The 14,608-nt window shown below is 35.3% G+C and overlaps 1 protein-coding gene across 50 annotated transcripts in view; it reads left to right on the top strand.

The window, feature by feature from the left end:
- The window catches only part of BAZ2B (bromodomain adjacent to zinc finger domain 2B), a 332,790-nt gene that overhangs the window by 246,769 nt on the left and 71,413 nt on the right, over positions 1-14,608 (top strand). For 25 of the 50 annotated variants that reach the window (XM_086355007.1, XM_086354868.1, XM_086354806.1 and 22 more), the window contains 7 exons: positions 1,852-1,944; positions 2,055-2,116; positions 5,842-5,907; positions 7,635-7,700; positions 10,997-11,041; positions 11,261-11,293; positions 12,521-12,586. In XM_086355007.1, coding sequence (XP_086211133.1) covers positions 1,852-1,944; positions 2,055-2,116; positions 5,842-5,907; positions 7,635-7,700; positions 10,997-11,041; positions 11,261-11,293; positions 12,521-12,586 — 431 coding nt within the window. The remainder of the gene's footprint in view (positions 1-1,851; positions 1,945-2,054; positions 2,117-5,841; positions 5,908-7,634; positions 7,701-10,996; positions 11,042-11,260; positions 11,294-12,520; positions 12,587-14,608) is intronic. The other 25 variants (XM_086354951.1, XM_086354758.1, XM_086354768.1 and 22 more) reach the window with 2 other exon arrangements.

Below are 14,608 nucleotides of genomic sequence, written 5' to 3'. Positions count from 1 at the left end.
ATCTATCCTAGTTGAAAGCAGTGTCCTTCATAAGTATTATTATCAGAGTTTGCTAATTCTGTAGCCCAGTTTATACATATCGATTTCCAAGAGTATTTCATGAACAGGAGACTCCTTTTTATGTGGCTCAGAAATTCTTGATGATGCTCAAAACTACTTAATATTAAAACTTATTCAAAGGTTGGAGGTATATGCTAGCATCAGCTTCTATCCTTCAGGTCTCCTGGATAAAATCAAACCCTCATATCTTGCCTCCTTTTTTAAGTGTTAATGATAGATAATCAGCCATAGTAAGCAACTTCATCTTAGCTGTTACAAGGACATAGAGTTATGTTTCTTTCAAAAATCTCAAGATACTCAAATTTCTTTAAAGGTTTTAGAAGTAGTAACATACTTCTAAACTTTAGAAGTAGTAACATGGACTATGAAGTCAGAAAGTCCAGGGTATGTATCTTAACTCTGCTCTGTAACTTCTGTGACCCTTAGTTTTATTTTATAAACTGGGTATAATGTTGACTGTCTTATAGGGTTGTTATGAAGATTAAACAAAATCGTGTAAATTTAATACAATAGTTCAATAAATGATAGAAGTTATTAGTAGCGCTCAAGTAATTCAGATGTTACCTGATCAATTTCATTATTGGTAAATATATAAGTTTCTTAAAATTAATCATCTGCTACAAGGTTGAAAACAATGTCTAATGTAAAGTGGTATTTTCTAAAATGATTTTATGAAAGATATTATGATGCACCGCTTTTATAATTAGAAATATTCTGATCAAGTTTGCCAGCAGAATAAAGCATGACATTACATACCATCTGTATCAGTTACCTCTTGCAACAGTAATGCTGGGAGAGAACCATCGACAAAACCTCAGTGGCATACAACACTAAGCATTAATTGTTTGTGCAGATGGAATCAACTGGTGTTACGTTAGGCAGTTAGGCATCTCTGCTGATCCTGAGTGGACTTTTTAAAATTTGTGAAATGATCTAGCTCCCAATCTCCAGCAGCCTAGTCTGAATATGTCCTCACAATAAAGGGCAAGGCATAGAAGTAACGGTATAAAGAGTTCAAGTACACTTTCAGACTTATGCGTGCATCACATTGCTAACATTTTATTGGCCCAAGCAGATCACATGGCTGAACTCTAAATCAAGGGCCAAGAAAATATGTTCCTCACACGTCTTGATGAGTGGAACCACAAAGCCACATTGCAAATGGCACAGATAGAGGAAGAGATGAAGAATTGGGCCATTAATTATGTTCTATCCCAGTTTCATACATTTGTCCTTAAAAAGTATGAGAACTAGGTTGTCCTGAGAAATTAACATTCTCTTTTTTTTTTTAGGAGAGAGGGTCTTTTTCCTTCACAAGTGGAAGTATCAATAGATTCAGAAGCTTTGCCATTTATATAGCTAATTGAAATGCTTAGTTTGGGAGACTTTAGTCTATATTGGATTCTTTTTCTATGTACTATTTTTAAGATTGAAGCTGAATCACTTTTTTACATATTAGCAGCTACTTTCCTACTCAGTGATGATTACACAAAATGTGAAAAAAAATGTTTCTGTATTAGCCTCTGTAATGAGAATTAAGAGAAGCATCATTCTTATTTTATAGGCTCATATTTGATGAAAAATTGGCACTTTCTAGGGAAAATGAATATGACATTTTCTGCCATTTTCCTACTGAGTATCTAATGTTACGTTTGGCAGTTTTCTTAAAAATCATGTCCTTCGTGATGATACCAGTTTCACAGTTATTGTTTTTAGGAGAGCAGTTATGTTGTTATTAATTTGTTGTTATTAAGCTGTTAATAACATTGCTTAAAATTTTGTGTTTTTCAGAAATAGCCAGGCAAGCAGCACAAATAAAGCTTTTGAGAAAACTGCAAAAGCAGGAACAGGCTCGGGTTGCCAAAGAAGCTAAAAAACAACAAGGTTCGTAATTTAAATGGTAGCATCAACTTGAAGAGTGAGTATTGGGTAACTCACAAGAGGCATCTCTTCTTTGTTCCTTTTCTGATCTGTGCTTTGATTTTTCATCATAGCAATAATTGCTGCTGAGGAGAAGCGAAAGCAAAAAGAACAGATAAAGATTATGAAACAACAGGTATGTTTATTGATTGGAACTGATTTTTAAAACACGGGCATTGTCTTGCAGTCTATATGTATATTTCTGTATGTGTATTGGACTTTACAGGTGGTTCACTGGTAAAGAGTTCACCTGCCAATGCAGGAGACACAAGTTTGATCCCTGAGTTGGGAAGATCCCCTGGAGAAGGAAACGGCATTATTTCCATTATTCTTGCTTGGAAAATCCCATGGACAGAGGAGCCTGGTGGGCCACAGTCTATGGGGTCACAAATAAGTCAGACATAATTTAATGACTAAACAACAACAAATATGTACATTATTTTCATTTTGATTTCTGAAATAACTATATTTCACAGTAATATTATATATCTGTATTAGAAAGTTCTCTTTTATGAATTAAAATTCACTTCATTTTAAAACTAAGTCTTCTACTTCCATGTTTTTAAGAATTGATTCAGTTCAGTTCAGTCGCTCAGTCGTGTCCGATTCTTGCGACCCCATGAATCACAGCAGGCCAAGCCTCCCTGTCCATCACCAACTCCCGGAGTTTAGTCAAACTCATGTCCATCGAGTCGGTGATGCCATCTAGCCATCTCATCCTCAGTCGTCCCCTTCTCCTCCTGCCCCCAATCCCTCCCAGCATCAGGGTCTTTACCAATGAGTCAACTCTTCGCATGAGGTGGCCAAAGTACTGGAGTTTCAGCTTCAGCATTAGTGGTTGGTGCATAGACTTGGATTACTGTGATGTTAAATGGTTCGCCTTAGAAACGAACAGATCATTCTGTCAGTTTTTAGATTGTACCCAAGTACTGCATTTCGGACTTTTTTGTTGGTATGAGGACTACTACATTTCTTCTAAGGGATTCTTGCTCCAGTAGTAGATATAATGGTCATCTCAATTAAATTTGCCCATTCCAGTCCATTTTAGTTCATTGATTTCTAAAATGTCGATGTTCACTCTTGCCATCTCCTGTTTGACCACTTCCAATTTACCTTGATTCATGGATCTAGTATTCCAGGTTCCTATGCAGTATTGTTCTTTACTATTTTATAGTTTATCCTATTTCCTGATGGCTAGAGATCCTGCATATCTTATCAGTACTTTAAATTCAGCTACGTGATCCTAAACTCTTAAGGTGGCTACAACCTAAATATACATAGTTTTTAACTTCTCATCAAAGAAGCATCGTAGTTCCAATGTCCCAGAAACGTTAATACCAATGAGTTTTCATCAAAATACTTACCTAAGGGTAGTTTCAGAAAGCCATCTAACTTATTCCTCATTGCCAGCAAAGTTAATCAAAGTAGAGCTTAGGTCTACTCACATAGTCAGTTACATAATGCCTATTTTAAAGTCAGCATTAGTTCTAGAATAAAATAGTAGCATGTGCTTCTAGATCATTTATTCTACCTAGTAAACCAATATCACCAGGTAGTTTTCAAGGAAATATTCTGGAAGCTTGCAAAAGTATTATTATGAAACAGAAGGAACAAAGGCATTGGAATATAAAATACACAGCTCTGTAGTTTCCTTTTGATTTAAGGCAAAATATTTACTTTCTATGAACTTTAGTTTTCTTTTAGTAAAATTTTATTTAGAAATTTTTTTTAGCCACACCATGTGGCATGCAGGATCTTAGTTCCCCAACTAGGGATCAAACTCATGCAACCTGCACTGGGAGCACAGACTCTTTAACTACTGGACTGCCAGGATAGTCCCTAGTTTTCTATTAGGTAAAAAGAAGAAAAGTTCAACTCTTTTTATGATAAAAAAGGATATTTTATATAAAGAGCTCAGTTCATGTATTGTATACCCAATATTATAAGGTAAACCTATATTAAAGAAATTTATAAAAAATGTTTATCTCTGCTAATGCTAATGACACCACTACCAAATACACACACACACACACACACATATATTACATATATATGTCATATATGTGCATGATATATATATATATCTCAACTTCAGGATAAAGCTTTAGACTGAGTGTACATAAGATAAGCATTAAAAAAAAAGAAGATTTCATACCTATCTATGTATGTAAGAGAACAGTGAATGAGTTTTGCTGACTTGGGAACATACCATGTTATAGGATTAATAAAAGCGGAAAAATTAAATAAAGAGCATGCTTTATTTAGGTCTCAAGTTCAAATCTAAATAAATACTTCAGATATGGATCAAGTACAGCTTTCTCTTGGAAATGAAACAAAAGATACATTAGGGCTTTTATTTTTTGCAAGCTACATTTAGTATTCAAAACTAAGATAGCGTCAGTTCAGTTCAGTCGCTCAGTCGTGTCCGACCCTTTGTGACCCCATGAATCGCAGCACGCCAGGCCTCCCTGTCCATCGCCAACTCCCAGAGTTCACTTCAAACTCATGTCCATCGAGTCAGTGATGCCATCCAGCCATCTCATCCTCTGTTGTCCCCTTTTCCTCCTGCCCCCAATCCCTCCCAGCATCAGAGTCTTTTCCAATGAATCAACTCTTTGCATGAGGTGGCCAAAGTATTGGAGTTTCAGCTGTAGCATCAGTCCTTCCGATGAAGGATAGGGTCACCAATAGCAAAATTATAGAATGTGAACAGTCTTCTAAAATCAGAAGAGTAATTCTAGAAATCTCATTACCCTGCAATAGACTCCTATAGAGGATTGGTAACATCAGTGTGCAAAAAAAAAAAAGAAATGTTTAAAAACACATTGACATGTAGCTTGAAAAGATACAACTAGCACCTGGAAATTGAAGCAGGTAATGTAATTTTTCATCAGTATAAGATGTGTTGGCTGTAGAAATAGTACAACAAATGCAATTTTCTAGTAGGAAAATTTGGGTGTTTGGGAGAAACTGTATTATTATCATGGGTGCCAATTTGGGACTTTCAAAGAGGGTTATGAACATGAAATTGTTAACGTTGGGCTTACAGCATATGAGATAATGTTTACATCAAAATGTAAAGTTTTATCAAACCTAAATTTGAAAACAGTAACTAATACATTAAATTAAGACAATATGAACAAGTTTTGTCATGTGAATAATTTTCTACAATGTTGCATTGTAATTAATCCTTTTAAAATTATATTACAGATTATTTCTGAATCTGCCTTATTGTAGTAATTAAAAGCAGTGTATCAATAATATTATGTTATTCACCACCTGAAGTAAGAAATTATAGTATGGAAATTGTTAATAATAATCTATTATAGTTGTGTGCCACTACACACTTTTTTAAGCATTTTTAATTTAATCATGTCATAGTGAGAAAGGACAAGTACGTCTCCCTGGTTTATGCAAGAGTAGTTATTCTATGCTCAAGATTATCCAGTGAATGACAGTAACTCCAGATTAGCCTTATGTTTTCTCACTCCTGTTTCTCATTACTGTTTCTCTCTTATTCTGTCCTGTATTTATTGCAAAATAGTTATAATTGCAAATATTTATAAAAATCCACAGGCTGAATGAGTTTAATCATATTGGTTTACCTGGTTTCTATATACTTACGTAACATTTGTATTTTACAAATGGTTTTAAGAAACTTGATAAAATCACATTAATTTGACATGAACATACATATATGATATTAAACTACATCATAAATTGGATAAATTTATCCCATGTTGGATAAATTTTATATCCAACATGGGAAACTTAATATCTTAAATTATTTGATTCTACTTAAATACTTTCCACTTGGATATTTAGTTTATTATCTTAAATTGTTATAATTTTTTTCTACAGGAAAAAATTAAGAGAATACAACAAATCAGAATGGAAAAAGAGCTTCGAGCCCAGCAAATTCTAGAGGTAGAATTCTTAAATGTGATATGATTAAAGTAAATAGTCACATATTTTAAAGTCTGCAGAATTGAAAATCTTACCTGCGTGGTCTCTCACTCTTACAGTATGCCCATCAGAAATTTGTTTCAAGCATAATGCATAGAGTAAGACCTTATTTAGCAAACTCATCTTATCCTAATAACCCGGGAAGTAAGCCAAAAGGAAAAACTTCTGAACAACCAGTATAGGTATCATACAGTTCATGGGTCAAAGTCGTGTTATGTACTTCTAGAAAAGTCATTAGGACTAATAGATATTTACTTTTAATTTAGAAATAAAACATTGCAAAAGTGAAAGTAAATTTTAAATGTAGGAACAAGTTGAACCAGCTGTTTTTTCTGGTTTCTAATACGCCTTGCTTCCCTGGAAGCTGATGGAATAGTACTAGAGGACATACATTGGAATCAGTAAGGTAATAGCCACAAGATAGCAGGGAAAAATACAGAGAAACTCCAACCAGCATCTATCGGAATTCAAAAGCCTAACAAGATTGTCTGTAATCTTTTGGTTGACTAGCAAGCAGTTTTCAACACCTTATTATTAATAACTGAAATGCATTACTCTATTGAACTGTACAGTATAATAACTGATGTTCAGAATAATTCCCCCAAGTCATCAAGAAAAAGCCAAATTATAGTTAGTATACTGTATCTAAATAGTATATATCTCAAAAAAAATAAATAGTATATATCTCAAAATTATTGCCATCCAAAATTTTGAAAATAAATATTCAGTGTTTAACATTGGTGTAGCCTCCCAGCTGGGCTTCCCTTTTGGCTTATCCACATGCACTGCGGGAGACCTGGGTTGTATCCCTGGGTTGGGACGATCCCCTGGAGAATCCTCATGGACAGAGGAGCCTGGTGGGCTACAGTCCGTGGGGTTGCAAAGAGTCAGACACAACTGAGCGACTGAGCACAGCACAACCTCCCAGCTATTCAGGGAACTATTGCTATATAGATGATTTACCCCTGAGGGTGTCAAATAGCTGAAGCTTTCTTTTGTATGATTTTTCCTTCTAGAAATATACACATATTTCCTAACCCATTTTAAATAAATTTTAAAAATCCAAATCAAAAGTACTAATATCTTAAAGTAAATTAATAACTACTGAATAATTATGAAACTACTAGATAGTTAATGACTTTAAGATTATGAAGCTCAGATTTGGCATCATGATCTTGATATTCAAAATGTACTTCAAGAAAGATTGTAAGTTTCCATTCTGTCTTAGAAACCTCGAATTTAATCACAATAAACAGCTAGAGAAAAATAGCGTATATTTACTGTTTAAAGTCTACCCCATCTTCTTAATTTTATATAGTGATCATGTTTTACGTTTAAAAATCAGAAAAAAGCAAATATTATATAAAAAAAACTTTTTCTGTGATTGTTTTAATGTAAAATAAACAATTATTTCAGACTTTTTAAATAGAATTGAAAAAATCAAGAAAAGCTGACATATTCTAAGAAATTTTAAGAATTTTTTACATCTTAATGCTAATCTTTACATTAGAAATGAAACTTAGTTTGTAAATATAATATTAACTATGAGAAAATCTGTAATTGTCTATATATATGTCACATGTTGTTTTCTCTCTTATGAGTCATGTAGCTCCATGTTCAAGTCATAGATTATTTTCAGGTTGCAGTGGTACCGTTGTATGACTTTGAGACCTGTTTTCCATGCACAGGCAAAAAAGAAAAAGAAGGAAGAAGCAGCAAATGCCAAATTATTGGAGGCCGAGAAACGAATAAAGGTTAGTTTAGATGAGAATCTGTTTTTTAAGAGTAAAAATTATATGGTATTATATCACTGACTCAATGGACATGAATTTGGGTAAACTCTGGGGGTTGGTGATGGACAAGGAGGCCTGGTGTGCTGCGGTTCATGGGGTCGCAAAGAGTCACACATGACTGAGCGACTGAACTGAACTGATACTAGTATCGATTATATTAAAAATAGCCCTCCTAAAAATGACTTGCTGAAAAAAATGTTGATCACAGATAAAACGTGCATAATGTGTGTTTTTAGTGTTTATATATTGTATATACGTTTTTATATTTTATTATATAGGTTCTGTGTGATACTTTGAGCTCTTTAAATAGCAGACATCAAATCAGAAATATAAACTATCACATAATACCTGAATATAGTTTTAAGGGATAAGATCTCCTCAGAGCTATTTATGTTCCAAATCCAGTTCTCTCCTTAGATTATAATTTTCTCTTTTTTAATGTCTAACAATTGTTTGTAACTATTAAAAAGTGAAAAGCCTTCCAAAACCAAAACCCAGCTTTATCAGCTATCACTTACCAATACTAAAATTAGCCATTGCTATTTACTGTAACTTCGTATGTTGTTTGGAGCTGTTTTGATTTTGATTTTCTGGCATGAAGCATGAGAGAGTTGGACCCTCATGCCCCTTCTAACCACTGCCCTCTGCCCCTACACACGAACATTCCATCTCTAATCTTCCAATTTTTCTGATACTTGTTTACTGAAATTAGGCAGCCAGGTGGGCCTAACAATTCAAGAGATAGCCGCTACTATTACATCCAATTACACGATGGTGTGATCACTCACCTAGAACCAAACATCCTGGAATGAGAAATCAAGTGGGCCTTAGGAAGCATCACTACGAACAAAGCTAGTGGAGGGGATGGAATTCCAGTTGAGCTATTTCAAATCCTAAAAGTTGATTCTGTGAAAGTGCTGAACTCAATATGCTAGCAAATTTGGAAAACTAAGCAGTGGTCACAGGAATGGGAAAAAGTCATTTTTCATTCCGGTCCCTAAGAAAGGCAATGCCAAAGAATGCTCAAATATCGCACAATTGCACTCATCTCACACACTAGTAAAGTAATGCTCAAAATTCTCCAAACCAGGCTTCAACAATATGTGAACTGTGAACTTCCAGATGTTCAAGTTGGTTTTATAAAAGGCAGAGGAACCAGAGATCAAATTGCCAACATCCGCTGGATCATATTAAAAGCAAGAGTTTCAGAAAAACATCTACTTCTCCTTTATTGACAATGCCAAAACCTTTGACTATGTGGATCACAACAAACTGTGGAAAATTCTTCAAGAGATGGGAATACCAGATCACCTGACCTGCCTCTTGAGAAATCTGTATGCAGGTCAGGAAGGAACAGTTAGAACTGGACATAGAACAACAGACTGGTTCCAAATAGGAAAAGGAGTATGTCAAGGCTGTATATTGTCACCCTGCTTATTTAACTTACATGCAGAGTATATCATGAGAAATGCTAGGGTGGATGAAGCACAAGCTGGAATCAAGATTGCTGGGAGAAATATCAATAACCTCAGATATGCAGATGACACCACCCTTATGGCCAAAAGCGAAAAAAAAAACTTGAAGCCTTGATGAAAGTGAAAGAACAGAGTGAAAAAGTTGGCTTAAAATTCAACATTCAGAAAACTAAGATCATGGCATCCGGTCCCATCATTTCACGACAAATAGATGGGGAAACAGTGGAAACAGTGGCAGACTTTATTTTCCTGGGCTCTAATATCACTGCAGATGGTGACTGCAGCCATGAAATTAAAAGATGCTTAGTCCTTGGCAGGAAAGTTATGACAAACCTAGACAGCATATTGGAGAAGGCAATGGCACCCCACTCCAGTACTCTTGCCTGGAAAATCCCATGGACGGAGGAGCCTGGTAGGCTGCAGTCCATGGGGTCACTAAGAGTTAGACAGGACTGAGCGACTTCACTTTCACTTTTCACTTTCATGCATTGGAGAAGGAAATGGCAACCCACTCCAGTGTTCTTGCCTGGAGAATCCCAGGGACGGGGAAGCCTGTTGGGCTGCCGTCTATAGGGTCGCACAGAGTCGGACACGACTGAAGCGACTTAGCAGCAGACAGCATATTAAAAAGCAGAGACATTACTTTGCCAACAAAGGTCCATCTAGTCAAAGCTATGGTTTTTCCAGTGGTCATGTATGGATGTGAGAGCTGGACTATAAAGAAAGCTGAGCACCGAAGGATTTATGCTTTTGAACTGTGGTGTTGGAGAAGGCTCTTGAGAGTCCCTTGGACTGCAAGGAGATCCAACCAGTCCATCCTAAAGATGAGTCCTGAGTGTTCATTGGAAGGACTGATGTTGAAGCTGAAACTCCAGTACTTTGGCCACCTCATGTGAAGAGCTGACTCATTTGAAAAGACCCTGATGCTGGGCAAGATTGAAAGAAGAAGAAGGGGGCGACAGAGGATGAGATGGTTGGATGGCATCACTGACTCAATGTACATGAGTTTGAGTAGACTCCGGGTGTTGGTGATTTACAGGGAGGCCTGGCGTGCTGCAGTTCATAGGGTTGCAAAGAGTCGGACACGACTGAGCAACTGAACTGAACTGATTTGATTACGTCTTTTAAAGCTAGGGAACCATTTGTCACCTTTTCTACATAGACTCTCTTACTTTGTTCTTTAGATTTCTACTCCTTTTCATGATTGCCCTTTATATTAATTTCATTCATATTTTAGCTTTATGAAATACTCATGTGGTGAGATTCACAGAATTACATGCATTAAGCCCCACCCTTTTGAAATAATGCCCTCAATTGTAGGTGGACATAAAAATCTCAAATTTATCCCTTTGTCTCTTGTCACTCTTATTCCTGTACAGTGTGTAGAAATGACATAGATCCTGTTAATCATAGAGTTTTTAGGAATTTATATTCAGAGTGGAGTTTTAATCAGCTAGACAGGAAGATTGCTTTTTATGTGTTTTTTTTTTTAAGTGCCATTTGTATGTGATATACTCTGTCCATCTAGCTAGTCAGTTCTGTAAACATGCCATTGAAGTGTGCTGTTAAGTCAGATGCTTGCTCTTATCATATAGTTTTTATATATTAGGTAACCATACGAAGTTGCCACTTTATAAGTAAAAAAAAATTTTGGAGATTTGAAATTTCATGTGGTTCAACCTAATAGAAGACTATAGAATCTCAGAAAAGGAGCTTTTAATACTTGTAGCATGTTCTAAATTTTTCCTAAAAATCATATATTAAAAGTTTCTTATTTTTAAGGAAAAAGAAATGAGAAGACAGCAAGCTGTTCTTCTAAAGCATCAGGTCTGTATACACACAGTTATACAAATTTTTAAATGTAAATTTTATAATTTTTCTTAAATCTATTTTTTGAAAAATCTTCAAAATATTTTCTTAAAAATTTCCAATGTAATTCCTGCTTAAATTCCTTGCTTTGGTATTGGTGTCTTTTGGGGGGTTAAAAATTGGTTTCATGACTCTGTGATTTCTGTTTCATAATGTTGTGCCAACTCTTTCTACCAGGAGTTGGAGAGGCATAGACTAGATATGGTATGGGTATGTTTATTTTTGTACATCTAACACCGCATTGTGATTTGGTTGTGATATGGTTGTCATAGCAATGCATAAAGTGTAGCACTGGCTGCTGTCATATTACATACTGCTGCATGGCTTTACAGCACAGTGCATTGCATACATCTGCTTGTCTATCTATAAAAGAAATACGGTGTATATCCAAGATTTGTAATTGAATCATGCAAGCCTTAAATAGGCTGCTGTCTAAAAGTTTACATTACTGATGTCACAGTGAAAGTTGGATCACTATACAATTAGATACAATTATGACCCATATTCTCTCATCATTCTAGATGCAAAACTGCCATTGAATACAATGGGAATTTTGGGTTAGTTTGATGAGAGAATATGAAATATATTCTGGTTTTATGGACAAATTTTAGAAATTTTTAGAAATATCCCTTTGGGCGAATCGCATATATTTAAAAAGAACTGTTTCAACATTATACCTATGTGATTTTTTTTTAAATAAAAGGAGACTATCAAAGTAAGCTAGTGCTTACTTTATTTTCATATTGTGCCTTTTAGATTTAACTTGTGAGCCCATGGTGCAGCTTTAGTGGCTTTCAATACTGCATCAAGGGACAGACATCAGTAAACAGGAATATCTCATTTCATTGATGGTGTTATATGAACCATGACTAGTTTAAATTGGTGTTAAAGCTTTAAACAAAAACTTTCTAATTTGTTGGTGGATTATTGGATTTACAAAATGATAGTGTATTTGAAATAAAAGTAATTCTAAAACCGTGATGTAAAAGTGATTTTAAAGCAATTTCTGCCTGATCTAAATAAAAATTTAAGAACACAAGCTTTAGTTTAATTGGCTATAGTACATATTTGTGGTTTTTCTAATAGCAGATGTAAGGTAACTGACCTGTTCCAGCCAACCATTATGCTTTTTGTTCTGCCAGCTTTTGAAGGAGCATCACAACTGACCATAAGTAAATCTTGTATGCTTCTGTTTACACTGTCTCCATGTTCATTGCTTTACCGTTTTGCTTTTGATTGTTCTTGTATTTGCTTTCTAAACCTGAACTAAAACATGCACAGACTGGCCATTCTTGTCTTATATTTAGTATTTACTGTGACTTGTCTATAAATGCTAAACATGCTACACAGAGTTTTTTGTTTTGTTTTGTTTTCCATTTGAAGATCAAACTGTTAACTATGATTGAGTTATATTCCTAATTTTATCTGGCTTAATAGGAACGAGAGAGAAGGCGACAACATATGATGCTTATGAAAGCTATGGAAGCTCGTAAAAAGGCAGAAGTAAGTGTATATTTCTTGAAAAACTATTATCTTACCATAAATTAGTATTTTTCTTAAACGTTGACTCTTCTAAATATAATTGTTTTAGAGTATGGGTTTGTCATGGTTTACTAATTTTCATAAGCAAACCAGAGGTTAGAGATAGTAACCAAGTGTTAGAACATAAAAGAATGTAGGAAGGATTCCAATGTATGATTTAATTTTCTTGGCTGAGATTTTAATTACCTTTTTTAAATACAATGAATGGCATTCATTTGGATCAAAGTAGCTATTTCTTGGAGAAGAAAATGGCTACCCACTCCAGTATTCTTGCCTGGAGAATCCCAGGGACAGAGGAGCCTGGTGGGCTGCCATCTGTGGGGTTGCAGAGTTGGACATGACTGAAGCGACTTAGCAGCAGCAGCTATTTCTTACTGTGACCAGAGTTTCACAAAATTTATGTTACAGCATGCATAGACAAGTTCTATATGTCCTCATTGAAACGTCAGCCATGGACTTTTGCCCTCAAAATTATTCTTTAACATTCTATGTGTAAAATTAGGCCTGGGTATTATCCTTGAAATGAGTTTTTACCATATTATTCAGAACAAGAAAATTATTGAAATGTCAAAATGAGCTTATATGGATTTTAATAGAAATCAGTTAAAGGTTAAAAAATGTTACAAAGGAATGCATTATAACAGTTGAATAGAGGTATGGCCATAATAACCATGCTTCCCAGTTGGGTCAGGGGTAAAGAATCCACCTGCAGGAAAGGCAGGTTCGATCCCTGGGTCAGAAAGATCCCCTGGAGAAGGAAATGGCAACCCAGTCCTGTGTTCTTGCCTGGAAAATCCCGTTGCAGAGGAGCCTAGTGGGCTACAGTCCATGAGGTCGCAAAAGAGTTAGACTCAACTTAGCTACTAAATGACAATGTTATAACCAGTGCTTTGAAGTAACAGAGACTCAGATACACATGCTAACTCTAAACCAACTTGCTTTAGCTCTTCATGTTCTTTCTTTTTTAAAATTGATATAATGATTCTTGTATCTCCTATGATTATAAGATTATCAACTGGGATAAACATTTAATAAATAATAATTAATGAAAATCAGACAGTTTGGTCTAGAAATTGAGAGCCCTATATTTCAGATTTTGGATCTCAGCTCTGGCTTAAACTATATATTTCTGATATAAAGACACAGTATATGTATTGTTTAGGAACTTGGACATTGTAACCAATGATCGGGATTTGAATTCTTTTTTCAGTACATTCCAGCTATATGACTTCGGCAAGTTATTTAACCTCTCTGTGATTCAGTTTTTTTTTTTTTGTCTATAAAATGGAGATGACACTACTTCCTATTTCATCAGGTTTGTAGTTATGATTAAATGGGTGTGTGTCTAGATGAGTGTAAATGTAAAGTTCTTGGAACAGTGCCTGGTACCACATAGTGCCTACTTATTACCATAAGTCACTTATTACTATATAGGTGGTTTTTTCCTTACATGTTAATTATCCAGGACCACTGACACCCTCTACATCTAACATTATAACATGGATTTATAACTATAATCTCTGAAAAATGACAGGCATTGAAAGAGAGAGGTAATGGATTCCAGGAATGGGCATGGCTGTAAACTCTGTTGCCTTCTGAACTCAGTGGTGTGAAGAATAGGGAAGGGGATTAATTAAAATCCTGAGAGCTCAACTTACTTTTCTCCTCTCTGAAGAGATGGGAACTGAGGGAGTAACACAGGGAAAAGGCCTGGAAAATTCCTCAAGAAACAAGTTCTTCCCTGGCAAGTATTCTTTTTACCAGAAGGACTAAGAAAAATTAGGGCTTGTCATTCTGATTTTTCCTGTTGGAGAAGAAAGGTTAAAGAAAGGCAGAGGGTTATCTCCAGATTATGGGCTTTAGTACAAGAGGACATCCAAGAGAATAGTAAAGATAAGGTCATCCAAGGGGAAAAAGAAATCATCCAAGGGAAACGATGCTCAGGTCAAGAGATACCCAGAAGACCCAAAAGTCGTGACCTCT

The sequence above is a fragment of the Bos grunniens genome, chromosome 2 (genome assembly GCF_055505025.1).
Source record: "Bos grunniens cultivar Pamir isolate PY7600 chromosome 2, Bosgru_T2T1.0, whole genome shotgun sequence".
Taxonomy (NCBI): domain Eukaryota; kingdom Metazoa; phylum Chordata; class Mammalia; order Artiodactyla; family Bovidae; genus Bos; species Bos grunniens.
This window is presented reverse-complemented; position numbering and strand designations above follow the sequence as displayed.